The sequence below is a fragment of the Oncorhynchus masou genome, chromosome 9 (genome assembly GCF_036934945.1).
Source record: "Oncorhynchus masou masou isolate Uvic2021 chromosome 9, UVic_Omas_1.1, whole genome shotgun sequence".
NCBI classification, from domain to species: Eukaryota; Metazoa; Chordata; class Actinopteri; order Salmoniformes; family Salmonidae; genus Oncorhynchus; species Oncorhynchus masou.
In genome coordinates, this window is record NC_088220.1 from 8056507 (window position 1) to 8072250 (window position 15744).

The window sequence follows — 15744 nt, forward strand, 5'->3', positions numbered from 1 at the left end:
GTCAAGCTCCAGCTGGTCTCCTTCAACCTCTGCTTGTTCCTCACCGCCCTGGCCTCATATATCCCTGGACTTTGTCACAGGTTTCCCCCCCATCTGATGGCTACGCCACCATCCTGACGGTAGTGGACCGGTTTTCCAAAGCCATCCACTTCATTCCTTTCCCCAAGCTACCCTCTGCCAAAGAAGTGGCCCAGCTCATGGTGCAGCGCGGCTTCCAGATCCATGGTCTCCTACCAGGGTCCTCAGTTCTCATCCCAGTTCTGGAAGGCATTCTGCACACTCATTGGGCCTGTCCTCTGGGTTCCACCCCCAGTCAAACGGACAGTCGGAGCAAGCCAACCAAGACCCGGAGACAACTCCTCGCTGTCTGGTCCCAGCCAACCCCACCACCTGGAGCCAGCAACTTGTGTGGTTTGAATATACCCGCAACACCCTTTCTTGCTCTGCCACAGGTCTCTCGCCCTTTGAGTGTTCCCTGGGCTATCAGCCCCTGCTCTTCCCAGAGCAAAAGGAAGAGTTTGGCATACCCTTGGCCCAGATGTCTGTCCGCCGCTGTCGCCATACCTGGAAGAGAAGCCCGGTCGGTTCTTCTCAGGACCACCTCCTGGTATTGACAACAAGCGGACCACCACTGAACCCCGGCTCCCTGGTATCGTCTCGGGCAGAGGGCATGGCTGTCCACCCGAGATCTACCCCTCCGGGTGAAGTCCCGCAACGCCCCCCCCCTCCCCTGTTTTTTGGCCCTTTCCCAATCTCTAAGATCATTAGCCCCTCTGCTGTTCGTCTTCTGTTGACCGTACCCTCCGTATACATCCCACTTTTCATGTGTCTAGGATCAAGCCCATGTCTCACAGCCCTTTGTCTCCTGTTTCCAGGCCCACCCCTCTTCCCCGTCTCTTCGATGGCAAACCGGCGTACACAGTGAGGCGTCTCCTGAAGGTTCGACCTCGGGGCAGGGGATTCCAGTACCTGGTTGACTGGGAGGGTTATGGCCCAGAGGAGGGGTGCAAGGTCACTGCTGTGGACATCCTGGACCCAGGTCTCGTCGCTGATTTCCAACGCCAGCACCACGGTCAACCCAGAATAATTATTAACCCTAGTCATTATCATCATTATTAGTATCATCATCATTAGCACCATCATTATTACCACTATTATCATTATCACCGTCATTATTACCACTATTATCATTATCATCATGATCATTATTATCACCGTCATTATTACCACTATTATCATTATCATGATCATCATGATCATTATTATCACCGTCATTATTACCACTATCATTATAATCACCATTACCATCATGATTGTGATTATCATCATTATCACGAATATCATCATTATCATTATACTCATCATTATCCCCATCATTATTACCACTGTTATCATTATCGCCATCATTATTATCATCGTTAATCATCATTAGCATCATTATCATCATCATGACTGCTCTTCAGGTGGATGAGTGCCCTCTCATGGTAGGATGTCTCATTATCATCATCATCATCATCATCATCATGACTCCTCTTCAGGTGGATGAGTGCCCTCTCATGGTAGGATGTCTCATCATCATCATCATCATGATTGCTCTTCAGGTGGATGAGTGCCCTCTCATGGTTGGATGTCTCCTGAAAACTATTGATCATACTTTCTGTAACATTTCTGGTGGCCGTTAGTGGTTGTGGCAATGCAAAGCTGGAATAAAACCTTAAAACACATCTAAAATCATAGTATAACAATGTAGGCTATTTTACAAAATATATCAAATCAAGTGTATTTATAAAGCCCTTCGTACATCAGCTGATATCTCAAAGTGCTGTACAGAAACCCAGCCTAAAACCCCAAACAGCAAGCAATGCAGGTGTTGAAGCACGTTGGCTAGGAAAAACTCCCTAGAAAGGCCAAAACCTAGGAAGAAACCTAGAGAGGAACCAGGCTATGAGGGGTGGCCAGTCCTCTTCTGTCTGTGCCGGGTAGAGATTATAACAGAACATGGCCAAGATGTTCAAATGTTCATAAATGACCAGCATGGTCAAATAATAGGTCTGGGACAGGTAGCACGTCCGGTGAACAGGTCAGGGTTCCATAGCCGCAGGCAGAACAGTTGAAACTGGAGCAGCAGCACGGCCAGGTGGACTGGGGACAGCAAGGAGTCATCATGCCAGGTAGTCCTGAGGCATGGTCGTAGTGCTCAGTTCCTCTGAGAGAGAGAAAGAAAGAGAGAATTAGAGAGAGCATACTTAAATTCACACAGGACCCGCACTAACTTCCGACGCCGACAGAGATGGCCGCCTCGCTTCGCGTTCCTAGGAAACTATGCAGTTTTTTGTTTTTTTTACGTGTTATTTCTTACATTAGTACCCCAGGTCATCTTAGGTTTCATTACATACAGCCGAGAAGAACTACTGTATATAAGATCAGCGTCAACTCACCATGAGTACAACCAAGAATATGTTTTTCGCGACGCGGATCCTGTGTTCTGCCTTACAAACAGGACAACGGAATGGATCGCATGCAGCGACCCCAAAAACGACTCCAAAAAGAGGGAAACGTAGCGGTCTTCTGGTCAGACTACGGAGACGGGCACATCGTGCCCCACTTCCTAGCATTCTTCTTGCCAATGTCCAGTCTCTTGACAACAAGGTTGATGAAATCCGAGCAAGGGTAGCATTCCAGAGGGACATCAGAGACTGTAACGTTCTGTGCTTCACGGAAACATGGCTCACTGGAGAGACGCTATCCGATGCGGTGCAGCCAACGGGTTTCTCCACGCATCGCGCCGACAGAAACAAACACCTTTCTGGTAAGAAGAGGGGTGGGGGTGTATGCCTTATGGCTAACGGGGCATGGTGCGATGAAAGAAACATACAGGAACTCAAATCCTTCTGTTCACCTGATTTAGAATTCCTCACAATCAAATGTAGACCGCATTACCTACCAAGAGAATTCTCTTCGATTATAATCACAGCCGTATATATCCCCCCAAGCAGACACATCGATGGCTCTGAACGAACTTTATTTAACTCTTTGCAAACTGGAAACCATTTATCCGGAGGCTGCATTCATTGTTGTTGGGGATTTTAACAAGGCTAATCTGAAAACAAGACTCCCTAAATTTTATCAGCATATTGATTGCGCAACCAGGGGCGGAAAAACCTTGGATCACTGTTACTCTAACTTCCGCGACGCATATAAGGCCCTGCCCTGCCCCCTTTCGGAAAAGCTGACCACGACTCCATTTTGCTGATACCTGCCTACAGACAAAAGCTAAAAAAGAAGCTCCCACGCTGAGGTCTGTCCAACGCTGGTCCGACCAAGCTGACTCCACACTCCAAGACTGCTTCCATCACGTGGACTGGGACATGTTTCGTATTGCGTCAAATAACAACATTGACGAATACGCTGATTCGGTGTGCGAGTTCATTAGAACGTGCGTTGAAGATGTCGTTCCCATAGCAACGATTAAAACATTCCCTAACCAGAAACCTTGGATTGATGGCAGCATTCGTGTGAAACTGAAAGCGCGAACCACTGCTTTCAATCAGGGCAAGGTGTCTGGTAACATGACTGAATACAAACAATGCAGCTATTCCCTCCGTAAAGCTATCAAACAAGCTAAGCGTCAGTACAGAGACAAAGTAGAATCCCAATTCAACGGCTCAGACACAAGAGGCATGTGGCAGGGTCTACAGTCAATCACGGACTACAGGAAGAAATCCAGCCCAGTCACGGACCAGGATGTCTTGCTCCCAGGCAGACTAAATAACTTTTTTGCCCGCTTTGAGGACAATACAGTGCCACTGACACTGCCTGCAACGGAAAAATGCGGTCTCTCCTTCACTGCAGCCGAGGTAAGTAAAACATTTAAACGTGTTAACCCTCGCAAGGCTGCAGGCCCAGACGGCATCCCCAGCCGCGCCCTCAGAGCATGCGCAGACCAGCTGGCTGGTGTGTTTACGGACATATTCAATCAATCCCTATACCAGTCTGCTGTTCCCACATGCTTTAAGAGGGCCACCATCGTTCCTGTTGCCAAGAAAGCTAAGGTAACTGAGCTAAACGCCCCATAGCACTCACTTCCGTCATCATGAAGTGCTTTGAGAGACTAGTCAAGGACCATATCACCTCCACCCTACCTGACACCCTAGACCCACTCCAATTTGCTTACCGCTCAAATAGGTCCACAGACGATGCAATCTCAACCACACTGCACACTTCCCTAACCCATCTGGACAAGAGGAATACGTATGTGAGAATGCTGTTCATCGACTACAGCTCGGCATTCAACACCATAGTACCCTCCAAGCTCATCATCAAGCTCGAGACCCTGGGTCTTGACCCCGCCCTGTGCAACTGGGTACTGGACTTCCTGACGGGCCGCCCCCAGGTGGTGAGGGTAGGTAACAACATCTCCTCCCCGCTGATCCTCAACACTGGGGCCCCACAAGGGTGCGTTCTGAGCCCTCTCCTGTACTCCCTGTTCACCCACGACTGCGTGGCCACGCACGCCTCCAACTCAATCATCAAGTTTGCGGACGACACAACAGTGGTAGGCTTGATTACCAACAATGATGAGACGGCCTACAGGGAGGAGGTGAGGGCCCTCGGAGTGTGGTGTCAGGAAAATAACCTCACACTCAACGTCAACAAAACTAAGGAGATGATTGTGGACTTCAGGAAACAGCAGAGGGAACACCCCCTATCCACATCGATGGAACAGTAGTGGAGAGAGTAGCAAGTTTTAAGTTCCTCGGCATACACATCACAGACAAACTGAATTGGTCCACTCACACAGACAGCATCGTGAAGAAGGCGCAGCAGCGCCTCTTCAACCTCAGGAGGCTGAAGAAATTCGGCTTGTCACCAAAAGCACTCACAAGCTTCTACAGATGCACAATCGAGAGCATCCTGGCAGGCTGTATCACCGCCTGGTACGGCAACTGCTCCGCCCTCAACCGTAAGGCTCTCCAGAGGGTAGTGAGGTCTGCACAACGCATCATCGGGGGCAAACTACCTGCCCTCCAGGACACCTACACCACCCGATGTTACAGGAAGGCCATAAAGATCATCAAGGACATCTACCACCCGAGCCACTGCCTGTTCACCCCGCTATCATCCAGAAGGCAAGGTCAGTACAGGTGCATCAAAGCTGGGACCGAGAGACTGAAAAACAGCTTCTATCTCAAGGCCATCAGACTGTTAAACAGCCACCACTAACATTGAGTGGCTGCTGCCTACACACTGACACTGACTCAACTCCAGCCACTTTAATAATGGGAATTGATGGGAAATGATGTAAATATATCACTAGCCACTTTAAACAATGCTACCTTATATAATGTTACTTACCCTACATTATTCATCTCATATGCATACGTATATACTGTACTCTATATCATCGACTGCATCCTTATGTAATACATGTATCACTAGCCACTTTAACTATGCCACTTTGTTTACATACTCATCTCACATGTATATACTGTACTCGATACCATCTACTGTATCTTGCCTATGCTGCTCTGTACCATCACTCATTCATATATCCTTATGTACATATTCTTTATCCCCTTACACTGTGTATAAGACAGTAGTTTAGGAATTGTTAGTTAGATTACTTGTTGGTTATTACTGCATTGTCGGAACTAGAAGCACAAGCATTTCGCTACACTCGCATTAACATCTGCTAACCATGTGTATGTGACAAATAAAATTTGATTTGATTTGAGACAGGAGAAGTACTCCAGATATAACAAACTGACCCTAGCCCCTCGACACATAAACTACTGCAGCATAAATACTGGAGGCTGAGACAGGAGGGGTCAGGAGAAACTGTGGCCCCATCCGATGATACCCGCGGACAGGGCCAAACAGGAAGGATATAACCCCACCCACTTTGCCAAAGCACAGCCCCCACACCACTAGAGGGATAGCATCAACCACCAACTTACCATCCTGAGACAAGGCCGATTATAGCCCACAAAGATCTCCGCCACGGCACAAACCAAGGGGGGCGCCAACCCAGACAGGAAGATCACATCAGTGACTCAACCCACTCAAGTGACGCACCCCTCCTTGGGACGGCATGAAAGAGCACCAGTAAGACAGTGACTCAGCTCCTGTAATAGGGTTAGAGGCAGAGAATCCCAGTGGAGAGAGCGGAACCGGCCAGGCAGAGACATCAAGGGTGGTTCATTGCTCCAGAGCCTTTCCGTTCACCTTCACACTCCTGGGCCAGACTACACTCAATCATATGACCCACTGAAGAGATGAGTCTTCAGTAAAGACTTAAAGGTTGAGACCGAGTCTGCGTCTCTCACATGGGTAGGCAGACCATTCCATAAAAATGGAGCTATAGGAGAAAGCCCTGCCTCCAGCTGTTTGCTTAGAAATTCTAGGGACAATTAGGAGGCCTGCGTATTGTGACTGTAGCGTACGTGTAGGTATGTACGGCAGGACCAAATCGGAGAGATAGGTAGTAGCAAGCCCATGTAATGCTTTGTAGGTTAGCAGTAAAACCTTGAAATCAGCCCTTGCTTTGACAGGAAGCCAGTGTAGGGAGGCTAGCATTGGAGTAATATGATCAAATTATTTGGTTCTAGTCAGGATTCTAGCAGCCGTATTTAGCACTAACTGAAGTTTATTTAGTGCTTTATCCGGGTAGCCGGAAAGTCGAGCATTGCAGTAGTCTAACCTAGAAGTGACAAAAGCATGGATACATTTTTCTGCATCATTTTTTTGGACAGGAAGTTTCAGATTTTTGCAATGTTACTTAGATGGAAAAAAATATAATATATAATATATAATATGCCTAATCTGTTGTATCCAAAAAAAACATTGTTCTTATATACAATAACTCATTACTGGGCATAGTGATGCGTTTAGAGATGCAAAATGAATAAAATGTGATTATAAAGTGATTACAAATGTTTTTATAGGGTTATTACAACTTTATTACAGGCTGTTGGATAAATTGCAGCGCTTTTTCACCTCACCTCACCAGCAGACAATTAGATCAAATAAACACAGAGGGAATGGAAAACAATCTCCTCTAGTCTACATCATAAATCATGACACCTGATCTTGTTGTTCATCTGTCAGTCTGACTGAATGCGCGCCATGTTGTCTAGGACTACCGCACCTGAAATCGGGATATCGGTAACGTGACGCCTCCATCTATTTACCGTGCTCCACCACTATGACGACGATAGGGGGTGAGAGCGCCAGGGGACATTAGTACGACCGAGGCGCACCTGTAGAAAGTAAGTGCCAGTATCAACAGGACTCCGGAGAAAAGTCCTCGTCAATTAGTCATAGCTCTACCATTAAATTCGCTGCTACTTGTTATTGGGACTTGAACTGAATTTCCCCTGGAAAGCACTTTGTGCTGACATCTACCATCACCATCAAACTCAGCATTGCAGTGGGAGCTGACAGAGATAAAGGAAGAAGGGGATTACCACTCTGTCTGTCGCCAATCTCCTACCGATATATTTGAACCACATCACAAGACGGGTACGGGAAGATGCCCGTTCAGATACCAGACGATACAGACTTTACCTCTTTCAAGGAACAATGTGAAAACCACGAAGGATGGACAGCGCGCTACAACAAGGGAAGCGTGACGGTGTGGTGCAGGGATGAAGAGTGTAAAACTATCCAGAAACTAAAGGCAAGTATGTCGCTACTACAGCATCCTTCTGATAGGACTGCTGCTGTGCTTAAAGGGAAAGCTCCGCACTGCGGAGAGAAGAGGAGACTGGAAGTGTGGAACTTGGGATTTCTTAGAGAAACCCAACTACTGTAGCGCTTCTTAAAATACAACAAATATGATAATACCTGAACAGGTTCCAATCTAATGTGTGGAAACATAATGATACGCTTCCTAATGTTTAAATCAATATAATCATCAATTAATACTGTAGACAGCCTTATTCATGATATTGTGTCCGGAGTAGACTCGAGTAGCTGGACTTGAGATGAAGGTTTACCTTCTGTGAATACCATGGCATTCAGTAATGATTAGGTAGGTCATTAAGTGCAGCAGGGTTTAGGCTTTGTAATGCACTGGTAACTGTTAACATAGTCAACCATGAGTTATTAGAATATGTGCTGGTCTCTTAACCATATTAGTGGCACATAATAACAAATACCGTCAGTGTCTCTCGCATCTCAATAGTCTACAGTTGACTTAGAGACCCCTAGAGCATTCTATTACCCATACTGCTGTGTTTCTCCTCTGCCCCCCCCCCCCCCCCGAGGGACCCCTAGAGCATTCTATTACACATACTGCTGTGTTTCTCTTCTGCCCCCCCCCCTAGTGACCCCTGGAGCATTCTATTACCCATACTGCTGTGTTTCTCTTTGTCCCCCCCCCCGAGAGACCCCTGGAGCATTCTATTATACATACTGCTGTGTTTCTCCTCCCCCCCCTAGTGACCCCTGGAGCATTCTATTACACATACTGCTGTGTTTCCCCCCCCCCCCCAGTGACCCCTGGAGCATTCTATTACCCATACTGCTGTGTTTCTCTTCTGTCCCCCCCCCGAGAGACCCCTGGAGCATTCTATTACCCATACTGCTGTGTTCCTCTTCTGTCCCCCCCTAGTGACCCCTGGAGCATTCTATTACCCATACTGCTGTGTTTCTCTTCTGCCCCCCCTAGTGACCCCTGGAGCATTCTATTACCCATACTGCTGTGTTTCTCTTCTGTCCCCCCTAGTGACCCCTGGAGCAGTCTATTGCCCATACTGCTGTGTCTCTCTTCTGTCCACCCCCCTTAGAGACTCCTGGAACATTACATTACCTATACTGCTGTGTCTCTCTTCTGTCCCCCCCCCTTAGAGACTCCTGGAACATTACATTACCCATACTGCTGTGTTTCTCTCCTGCCCCCCCCCCCTTAGAGACCCCTGGAGCATTACATTACCCATACTGCTGTGTTTCTCTTCTGTCCCCCCCCCCCCCTTAGAGACCCCTGGAGCATTACATTAGCCATACTGCTGTGTTTCTCTCCTGCCCCCCCACCCCTTAGAGACCCCTGGAGCATTACATTACCCATACTGCTGTGTTTCTCTTCTGCCCCCCGCCCCCTTAGAGACTCCTGGAACATTACATTACCCATACTGCTGTGTTTCTCTTCTGCCCCCCGCCCCCCCCTTAGAGACTCCTGGAACATTACATTACCCATACTGCTGTGTTTCTCTCCTGCCCCCACCCTTAGAGACCCCTGGAGCATTACATTACCCATACTGCTGTGTTTCTCTTCTGCCCCCCCCCTCCCCCTTAGAGACCCCTGGAGCATTACATTAGCCATACTGCTGTGTTTCTCTCCTGCCCCCCCCCCCCTAGAGACCCCTGGGGCATTACATTACCCATACTGCTGTGTTTCTCTTCTGCCCCCCCCTAGAGACCCCTGGAGCATTACATTACCCATACTGCTGTGTTTCTCTTCTGCCCCCCCGCCCCCTTAGAGACTCCTGGAACATTACATTACCCATACTGCTGTGTTTCTCTCCTGCCCCCCGCCCCCTTAGAGACTCCTGGAACATTACATTACCCATACTGCTGTGTTTCTCTCCTGCTCCCCCTAGAGACCCCTGGAGCATTACATTACCCATACTGCTGTGTTTCTCTTCCCCCCCCCCCCTTAGAGACCCCTGGAACATTACATTAGCCATACTGCTGTGCTTCTCTCCCCCCCCCCTTAGAGACCCCTGGAGCATTACATTACCCATACTGCTGTGTTTCTCTTCTGCCCCCCCACCCACCTTAGAGACCCCCGAGCATTACATTACCCATACTGCTGTGTTTCTCTTCTGCTCCCCCCCCCTTAGAGACCCCTGGAGCATTACATTAGCTATACTGCTGTGTTTCTCTCTCCTGCCCCCCCCCCCCCCTTAGAGACCCCTGGAGCATTACATTACCCATACTGCTGTGTTTCTCTCCTGCCCCCCCCCCCCTTAGAGACCCCTGGAGCATTACATTACCCATACTGCTGTGTTTCTCTCCTGCCCCCCCCCCTTAGAGACCCCTGGAGCATTACATTACCCATACTGCTGTGTTTCTCTCCTGCCCACCCCCTTAGAGACCCCTGGAGCATTACATTACCCATACTGCTGTGTCTGCTCTAATACTCTCTCTCGTTTCCTATACTGTAACACTCACTAGATAAATAACTGCAGTGGTTTCTCATCTTGCAGCAAATGCTTGTTGATACGAGAGCAGTTTATTCAGTCTGAGTTTCATGTCTCATTGGGTGTTTAGTGAATAGGGCTATGATGATATAATGATGAGAGAGAGAGATGGAGAGAGAGATGGGGGGAGAGAGAGAGATGGGGGGAGAGAGAGCGATGGGGGGAGAGAGAGAGCGAGATGGAGAGAGAGAGAAGGAGAGAGAGATGGGGAGAGAGAGAGAGGGAGAGAGAGGTGGAGAGAGAGAGAGAGTGAGATGGAGAGAGAGAGAGAGATGGGGGGAGAGAGAGAGATGGGGGAGAGAGAGAGCGAGATGGAGAGAGAGAGAGGGAGAGAGAGATGGGGAGAGAGAGAGGGAGATTGGGAGAGAGAGAGGGAGCGAGAGGTGGAGAGAGAGAGGGAGATGGGGGGAGAGAGAGAGCGAGATGGAGAGAGAGATATGGAGAGAGAGATGGATAGAGAGAGAGATGGAGAGAGAGAGATGGAGCGAGAGAGAGAGAGAGAGAGCGAGATGGAGAGAGAGAGATATGGAGAGAGAGATGGATAGAGAGAGAGAGATGGAGAGAGAGAGATGGAGCGAGAGAGAGAATCCTAAGTTATTAGCAGGAGAGCTTCCTCTCATTTATGATCATTTGGCACAGCAACATTATGCAGTGAAATGTTGCTCTCCTTTACCAAGAATTCATAGGGTTTCCCAAAACATATCCTTCTCATGTCCTAACATCCTCATCCAGAGGAGGAATTCATATTTCACGGAAGGTTTGTGATTGGAATTCAGATGGCTCCTAATTCCGCACTAGAGTATAGCAGGGTAGCAGTACAGCATGGTAGTAGTATAGCAGTATAGTAGTATAGCAGGGTGGTGGTATAGTAGCATAGTATAGCACTAAAGTAGGGCAGTAGTATAGTAGTGTAATATTGTACAGTAGTATAGCAGTATAATAGCATAAAAGGGTAGTAGTATAGCAGTATAGTAGGGTAGTAGTATAGTAGCATAGTATAGCAGTATAGTAGGGTAGTAGCATATTAGCATAGTATAGCAGTATAGTAGGGTAGTAGTATAGTAGCATAGTATAGCAGTATAGTAGGGTAGTAGTATAGTAGTGTAATATTGTACAGTAGTATAGCGGTATAATTGTATGGAAGGGTAGTAGTATAGAGTATAGTAGTATAGCAGGATAGTAGTATAGCAGTACAGTAGTATTACAGTATAGTATAGCAGTATATTAAAGCGGTATAGTAGTATAGTAGTATAGCAGTGTAGTATCAAATCAAATTTTATTTGTCACATACACATGGTTAGCAGATGTTAATGCGAGTGTAGCGAAAAGCTTGTGCTTCTAGTTCCGACCGTGCAGTAATATCTAACAAGTAATCTAACAATTTCACAACAACTACATAATACACACAAGTGTAAAGGAATTAATAAGAATATGTACATACAAATCTATGAATGAGTGATGGCCGAATGGCATAGGCAAGACAGTATAGCAGCATAGTAGTGTAGTATAGCAGTATAGTATAGCAGTATAGTGTAGAGGTGTAGTACAGCAGTATAGTAGTGTAGTATAGCAGTATAGTAGTGTAGTATAGCAGTATAGTATAGCAGTATAGTGTAGAGGTGTAGTACAGCAGTATAGTAGTGTAGTATAGCAGTATAGTAGCGTAGTATAGCAGTATAGTAGTATAGTATAGCAGTATAGTATAGCAGTATAGTGTAGAGGTGTAGTACAGCAGTATAGTAGCGTAGTATAGCAGTATAGCAGTATAGTATAGCAGTATAGTATAGCAGTATAGTGTAGAGGTGTAGTACAGCAGTATAGTAGTGTAGTATAGCAGTATAGTAGTACAGTATAGCAGTATAGTATAGCAGTATAGTGTAGAGGTGTAGTACAGCAGTATAGTAGTATAGTACAGCAGTATAGTAGTGTAGTATAGCAGTATAGTAGTGTAGTATAGCAGTATAGTAGTGTAGTATAGCAGTATAGTAGTGTAGTATAGCAGTATAGTATAGCAGTATAGTATAGCAGTATAGTAGTATAGTATAGCAGTATAGTAGTGTAGTATAGCAGTATAGTCGTATAGTATAGCAGTATAGTATAGAAATACAGTGTAGTATAGCAGTATAGTATAACAGTATAGTGCAGAGGTGTAGTACAGCAGTATTGTAGTGTAGTATAGCAGTATAGTAGTGTAGTATAGCAGTATAGTAGTGTAGTATAGCAGCATAGTAGTATAGTATAGCAGTATAGTATAGCAGTATAGTGTAGAGGTGTAGTATAGCAGTATAGTAGTGTAGTATAGCAGTATAGTATAACAGTATAGTGTAGAGGTGTAGTACAGCAGTATAGTAGTGTAGTATAGCAGTATAGTATAGCAGTATAGTGTAGAGGTGTAGTATAGCAGTATAGTAGTATAGTATCGCAGTATAGTATAGCAGTATAGTGTAGAGGTGTAGTATAGCAGCATAGTAGTGTAGTATAGCAGTATAGTGTAGAGGTGTAGTATAGCAGTATAGTAGTATAGTATCGCAGTATAGTATAGCAGTATAGTATAACAGTATAGTGTAGAGGTGTAGTATAGCGGTATAGTAGTGTAGTATAGCAGTATAGTATAGCAGTATAGTGTAGAGTTGTAGTATAGCAGTATAGTAGTATAGTATAGCAGTATAGTATAGCAGTATAGTAGTATAGTATAGCAGTATAGTATAGCAGTATAGTGTAGAGGTGTAGTATAGCGGGATAGTAGTATAGTATAGCAGTATAGTGTAGAGGTGTAGTATAGCAGTATAGTAGTATAGTATAGCAGTATAGTGTAGAGGTGTAGTATAGCAGTATAGTAGTGTAGTATAGCAGTATAGTAGTATAGCAGTATAGTAGTGTATTATAGTAGTGTAGTATAGCAGTATAGTAGTATAGTATAGCATCATAGTATAGCAGTATAGTGTAGAGGTGTAGTATAGCTGTACAGAAGTGTAGTATAGCAGTATAGTAGTATAGTATAGCAGTACAGTAGTGTAGTATAGCAGTATAGTAGTATAGTACAGCAGTATAGCAGTATTGGGTTTGTGTCATGGGGGATGTCTTCATAGGCTAAACTCTGCCTGTTCTCAGATTAGTACATTGGTAGTTGAAGATATCCCTTTAGTGGTGTGGGGGCTGTGCCTTGGCAAAGTGGGTGGGGTTATATCCTTCCTGTTTGGTCCTGTCCAGGGCCTCCAGTATTTATGCTGCAATATTTTGTGTCGGGGGGCTAGGGCCAGTCTGTTATATCTGGAGTATTTCTCCTGTCTTATCCGGTGTCCTGTGTGAATTTAAGTATGCTCCCTCTAATTCTCTTTCTTTCTCTCTCTCGGAGGACCTGAGCCCTAGGACCATGCCCCAGGACTACCTGGCATGATGACTCCTTGCTGTCCCCAGTCCACCTGGCCGTGCTGCTGCTCCAGTTTCAACTGTTATGACTGCGGCTATGGAACCCTGACCTGTTTACTGGACGTGCTACCTTGTCTAGCAGGGTAGAAGTATAGCATGGTAGTAGTATAGCAGTATAGCGGGGCAGTAGTATAGCAGTATAGTAGTATAGCAATATAGCAGTATAGTAGTACATCAGGGTAGCAGTATAGTAGAATATCAGGGTAGACGTATAGCAGTGTAGTAGTATAGCAGGGTAGCAGTATAGCAGGGTAGTAGTATAGCAGGGTAGCAGTATAGCAGGGTAGTAGTATAGCAGGGTAGTAGTATAGCAGGGTGGTAGTATAGCAGGGTAGTAGTATAGCAGGGTAGTAGTATAGCAGGGTAGTAATATAGCAGTATAGTAGTATAGCAGGGTAGCAGTATAGCAACGTAGCAGTATAGCAGGGCAGTAGTATAGCAGTATAGTAGTATAGCAGTATAGTCATATAGCAGTATAGTAGTATAGCAGTATAGTCATATAGCAGTATAGTAGTATAGCAGTATAGTCATATAGCAGTATAGTCATATAGCAGGGTAGTGGTATAGCAGTATAGTCGTATAGCAAGGTAGTGGTATAGCAGTATAGTCATATAGCAGTATAGTCGTATAGCAGTATAGTCATATAGCAGTATAGTAGTATAACAGTATAGTCATATAGCAGTATAGTCGTATAGCAGGGTAGTGGTATAGCAGTATAGTCGTATAGCAGGGTAGTGGTATAGCAGTATAGTCGTATAGCAGGGTAGTGGTATAGCAGTATAGTCGTATAGCAGGGTAGTGGTATAACATTATAGTAGTATAGCAGTATAGTCATATAGCAGTATAGTCATATAGCAGTATAGTCATATAGCAGTATAGTCGTATAGCAAGGTAGTGGTATAGCAGTATAGTCATATAGCAGTATAGTCGTATAGCAGGGTAGTGGTATAGCAGTATAGTCGTATAGCAAGGTAGTGGTATAGCAGTATAGTCATATAGCAGTATAGTCGTATAGCAAGGTAGTGGTATAGCAGTATAGTCATATAGCAGTATAGTCGTATAGCAGGGTAGTGGTATAGCAGTATAGTCATATAGCAGGGTAGTGGTTTAGCAGTATAGTCATATAGCAGTATAGTCGTATAGCAGTATAGTCGTATAGCAGGGTAGTGGTATAGCAGTATAGTCATATAGCAGTATAGTCATATAGCAGTATAGTCATATAGCAGGGTAGTCATATAGCAGGGTAGTGGTATAGCAGTATAGTCATATAGCAGTATAGTCATATAGCAGGGTAGTCGTATAGCAGGGTAGTGGTATAGCAGTATAGTCATATAGCAGTATAGTCATATAGCAGTATAGTCATATAGCAGGGTAGTGGTATAGCAGTATAGTCGTATAGCAGGGCAGTAGTATAGCAGTATAGTCATATAGCAGTATAGTCATATAGCAGTATAGAAATATAGCAGTATAGTCATATAGCAGGGTAGTGGTATAGCAGTATAGTCGTATAGCAGGGCAGTAGTATAGCAGTATAGCAATATAGCAGTATAGTCATATAGCAGTATAGTCATATAGCAGTATAGTCATATAGCAGGGTAGTGGTATAGCAGTATAGTCATATAGCAGGGTAGTGGTATAGCAGTATAGTCATATAGCAGGGTAGTGGTATAGCAGTATAGTCGTATAGCAGGGTAGTGGTATAGCAGTATAGTCGTATAGCAGGGTAGTGGTATAGCAGTATAGTCGTATAGCAGGGTAGTGGTATAACATTATAGTAGTATAGCAGTATAGTCATATAGCAGTATAGTCATATAGCAGTATAGTCATATAGCAGTATAGTCGTATAGCAAGGTAGTGGTATAGCAGTATAGTCATATAGCAGTATAGTCGTATAGCAGGGTAGTGGTATAGCAGTATAGTCGTATAGCAAGGTAGTGGTATAGCAGTATAGTCATATAGCAGTATAGTCGTATAGCAAGGTAGTGGTATAGCAGTATAGTCATATAGCAGTATAGTCGTATAGCAGGGTAGTGGTATAGCAGTATAGTCATATAGCAGTATAGTCATATAGCAGGGTAGTGGTATAGCAGTATAGTCATATAGCAGGGTAGTG

At 45.2% G+C, this 15744-nt stretch overlaps 1 protein-coding gene across 1 annotated transcript in view; it reads left to right on the forward strand.

Annotated features, from left to right (window-relative positions):
- The first annotated feature begins 7232 nt into the window (after positions 1-7232).
- LOC135545470 (START domain-containing protein 10-like) overlaps positions 7233-15744 on the forward strand; it is a 28008-nt gene continuing 19496 nt past the window's right edge. Inside the window, exon 1 of the mRNA XM_064973101.1 lies at positions 7233-7678. Coding sequence (XP_064829173.1) covers positions 7532-7678 — 147 coding nt within the window. The 5' untranslated portion in view covers positions 7233-7531. The remainder of the gene's footprint in view (positions 7679-15744) is intronic.